Source organism: Carex rostrata, chromosome 7 (genome assembly GCF_964058835.1).
Source record: "Carex rostrata chromosome 7, lpCarRost1.2, whole genome shotgun sequence".
NCBI lineage: Eukaryota > Viridiplantae > Streptophyta > Magnoliopsida > Poales > Cyperaceae > Carex > Carex rostrata.
The window spans coordinates 785288-790015 of NC_135924.1; the positions used below are offsets into that span (position 1 = coordinate 785288).

General features: G+C 33.6%; 1 protein-coding gene across 1 annotated transcript; it reads left to right on the plus strand.

Annotated features, from left to right (window-relative positions):
* The first annotated feature begins 992 nt into the window (after positions 1 to 992).
* Positions 993 to 4272, plus strand: LOC144556622 (putative GPI-anchored protein At3g06035). The gene is made up of 4 exons (XM_078305004.1): positions 993 to 1146; positions 1646 to 1807; positions 3035 to 3246; positions 3810 to 4272. The coding sequence occupies exons 1-4, from the start codon at positions 993 to 995 to the stop codon at positions 3876 to 3878; spliced, it is 597 nt and encodes a 198-aa protein (XP_078161130.1). The 3' UTR covers positions 3879 to 4272.
* The last annotated feature ends 456 nt before the right edge of the window (positions 4273 to 4728 follow it).

Genomic DNA, 4728 nt, shown 5'->3' on the forward strand with positions numbered 1-4728 from the left:
CGTACGACTATAAATAGTTTACTTTGGATCGAAGCTTACAATTATTGGGGCTTCAAAAATTTTATGTTCTTAAGGTTCCATGTTTTTTCTTGATCATTTTAAAAATTATTAGGCATCATTTCATTGCAGATCGACCGTTGACTGCTCATGCAAAAATGAACGGTCCGCATTTTTTTAACAATTTGAATAGGTTAATAATTATAAAATTGTTCAAAATTGTCAATTATAGATTTAATTTGGCCATACAAACAATAAAAAAATAGTTTTTAATTTTTTTAATTTTTGTTCATTATAATTTATGTACATGCATTATCAAACAGAAAGGGCTATAAATGTTAGCCGTTCGATCAGTGATGTAGCATCCTGATCTCACTGGAGTCATCCGTTTCACCAGTTGTGGGTAAGGAGTCGTATTCTCTGAGGTAATATGATATTTCTGATTAATTATGGGGTAAGATGATGCACTGGATTGATGTCTCAAGATGTGTCTTTACAATCGAACTGCCGTAAATGAGATAGACTGATCATGTTACCTCAGATTATTATTTCAATTGAGTTTATAAGTCAGTAAATGTGATACAGAGAGGAATTCACAATGTATAAGGTATCTCAAGCGGTGCCTTCTTTTAATATTGCACAAATCTTTACAATGACTGGATCTAAACCGTTATTTGAGGGATTGTACCAATCAATAAGCCCAAATAATACCGACCCCCGAAGCTAGAACGAATCTCAAAGCAGCTGAGAGCACATATCAAATCGTAGAGTAGAGAGAATGTATTGCACACATTGGAGAGGATACGACCCATACATAGATCCAGAGTTATGAAGGATGCCAGGACTCAGCATTTTCTCCACTCTCCCAAATATCCGATCAGTTCTCCCTTCCAAATCATCTAACCAAATCTGTGCGTTTCTCAGAAAACCTCAATACTTTGTCGATCGGGTTTATTCTAGCGTCGCCCCTCACTCTTTTCTCTACCAAAACCAAAATGATAAACCCTAACGCCGATGGCTTTTCACAGGAGCGGAATAAAGTCTCGGGCTTGGTCGTCTCTCCATCGATCGACAGTAAACTAGTAAGTTACGTTGCACTGAATGTATTTCTGTTTATCTTTGTTAATTTTGAGAGGAACTTGTTCAATGGTGTGTTTAGTCTGTAGCAAAGGGTTGCAAATTGGGGAAAACTTGTTCAATATTTATTATGATGCCTAATTTGGTAGTAGAATTCTCTTTTCTAGGTTCTGTTATTGTAGCAAATCTCTCCAAATGCCTAATTTGCCTATGGCTGTAGCAAATGTCGCTAGACTCACTCTAGAATGAACTTAATTTGCCTAATATAGCCTATTTTACCTAATTTGCCTAATTTGGCAGTAGCAAGAGCATCCGTTTCAATGAAAAGGCATGATAGCCCAACTGTGCTTCTTTTTTTTGCCTAATCTGAACAAAATGGTTATTAATCCAAGCTTGATCAAAACCTTGTTATATGCTAATTGCATATCTGGTTCAGTAATCAGAAACTTCTATTTTACGGATTTATTGGAAATTGCTCCTCTTTGGGTTGATTGTACTTAATTAAAATATAGCTATTTTTTATTTTTTGTTAACTGAATTATTCGTTAAGCATCATCTTTTTAATCTACAGACACATGCACTCAACTTTTGAAAGGCATCAATTCATACCGAGCATCTCTCAACCTCACAACCCTAACCGGAAATTCAAATGCTTGTTGCTTGGCTGAGCAATTAGTAAAGCAATTCAAGGGTCAGCCTTGTACCAACTCAACTGGTGATGAAACTGTACCGGGTACTGAACAAGAATTCCCAAATTATCTTTCCTACCTTTCTCACTGTCACCTCAATGTCACTGTGACATAAGATGCACAGGTCATGCCGGCCTGTGTTCAAGGCTGGTATCTGATGTTGTGCTTACCAATTATACCAAGTCACAGTACAATCAGTACTTGAATGATACCCAATTTGTTGGGGCCGGTATTGCCGATGAAATCCTTCTTGTTTCTTAAAAAAAAAAAAGGTGACTCAGTTTTTATATCATGAGGATTATGTCTGGCACATGACCTAGAGATATTATTTTGTTATTTGGATCTCTCTCTAGTTGGACATGGTTATCTTTTTTCTCAATCAGACATATAGTTGCATGTACTTGATTTAGTGATTTCATCATGTGTTTGTGTTTATCTCTATGATCAGAGTATAATTGTTGTATAATGGTGGTAAGTTGAAATTGCATCTTAGTTGAAATATTTAAAAGTTTACTATTACTTCTTAAGGACCTAAAAAACATGAGTATTATTAATATAATTTCACTTCTTGTTCATTGATGAAGTAACATGATCTCCATTTCTGGCATCTTCTTAGGTTCCTTTTTTATGCGCACATAAAGGAAAGGAGCGCAATTCCACTTGTTATGTTGAGAATTTGATTGGGATGGGTCATTACGGCGGCATCTGTAAGTGATTCACGGTGCATTCTTGAGACAGATGAAGGTTCAATGTACCATCTAAAAGAAAAGAGCCTGATGTGAATTAAAATTTGATAATCTAAATAGCATCTTTATACTCTTTTTTCGGACCAAGGGAATTTGAAATGGAATAGTTTAGTTATGCCTCAGCATTGCTTATTATGTACTTCAAAAAAAACCTTTATACTGCAGTTCAAATACATTATATACACTAATTAAAGCATTTGTAAGATGTAATAAGAAAAATGAACATTTTATTGTTCATGCCTATAGATCTGTCATGTGTGTATATCTCAATTGAAACTTGATCAATATATGTATGCAAGTAAAAAAATCCTTCCATAAAAATTTAGGATCCTAATTTCACTTAAAATTTTCAAGAATTAGTCTTTCTTTAAGTTACTTTCCGAATCTGTCTTATAGAAGGTTTGATAGAGTGTCTTATATGGTGTTTATTGAATAATTTGTGGTATGATTCTCCTACTTAAGTTCTTTTGTATTCATTAATAAAAAAAATTCAGTTTTAATAAATTCTTAATTTCAATTTTTCAGCTGGTAGACAAGGATCAAACCGAGCAATAGTGTTATTTTGGGCGGCAATAAATGAAAGAGATCGGGTCGACATTGCATTAAAAGATATGGCCATAGTGATGAAGCAGCAGAATCGAGCTGAAGAAGCAATCGATGCCATCAAGTCTCTCAGAAATCGCTGCTCTCATCAGGCCCAAGATTCCCTTGACAACATCGTCTTGGATCTCTACAAGGTAATTCCTTCCCTGACATTTTTCTGAATTCTTACTGATCTCTACCGATTATTAGACAAAATTCCCTTGGATTATTATAATGTGCTTTTATTGATGGCAAGATTTCACAAAAAATAATGAATTAGAACTGGTATGATCTGGTTACAATATGGAATTTGTGGTTTGTATTTCGATATAACAGCAACACACAATAGCAAATACTTTTGACTAAAAGTTTGGTATGTACCAGTTCGTACTTGTACACAGAATTATTATTTACTACATAAATTTAATGTATGCATTTGTATGATTGATCTTGTGTAATTTTTTTTTGTTTTTATTCGATTATGAAGATGTCCATATTATCATCTAAGATAAGATGCCTCACTCTATTGTAGATACATGAAACAAGAAAAAAATTAAAGAAGTGTCTGGCACTAAACATTACTTGTTATTAAGTTGTTTATTTAAGTTGATTGTGTCATCAGGTTTTTTCTCTAAAGATGATAACTATTTATATACTGGACACACATTGATTAGTCGAGTTGTAAATGTTGAAATTATCAATATGGATTTTGACCTAGGAAGTTCTACTGGCAAGGGGTCGCACTACAAAATTTCTGACAAGGGGGATGGGTATTTGCATATTGTAGATTTCAACATACGATCAAAAACTAGCAATTAATAGTTGAGGTTTGGGGCTTCAGTGGGACATGGTTGTGCGATCGTATTTCCTGAAGTATGATATGGGCAGCCGGGACATGGGGTTATGGTGCTAAAAGAATAAGTGGACGTTATTGGGGGATACTACCACTGGGAGGGGGCTCATACATGAAATGGTTACGACAATGTACTTAGACCTTATGAAAGGAGCAACAGAGGGCACTTGCTTCAGTGGATATTGTCATTCTGTATTTTTATCACAGTGTTGTTCTCTTTGTAAATAATTTCAGTTTGTTTTTGTTGTACTAGTATTAGTTTTAAGTTTAGGTTAAGATAAAATGTATAGGCTTGTAAATAATTCCATGACCTCATTTTATTCAAAAAAGAGAGCTGACATTGCTTTTTTTTATTGCCTCTTGGTCCAGTAATTGGAGATGGAAGCGTACAAGGAAATTAACAAATTGTCTGAAAAATTGTAGGTGGATTTTTTTACACTTTTTTTTGTTTTGAGAAAAATTGTAGGTGGATATTTTACACTGATTAAATTTTTACTGATCATAGATTTATGAAATTGTGTGTTGAATAATGAGATACTTTGATTTTGTAAATATGACACTTGGATAATATGATATTATTATTGTGTTATTTAGTAATATTTTTATATATTTTAGTATGATTAATTGCAATTGTGGGTGTTTATTGTACTATTCTTATTGTTGTGATTTATTATTTTCATCATTCAAAGGGGCATCTCAAATAAACAAAAATGTTTCTGTCTCCAGGAACTAAACTTTTCCAACAGTAGACTCATAAAAATATTATGTCTAACTATAAAATAAT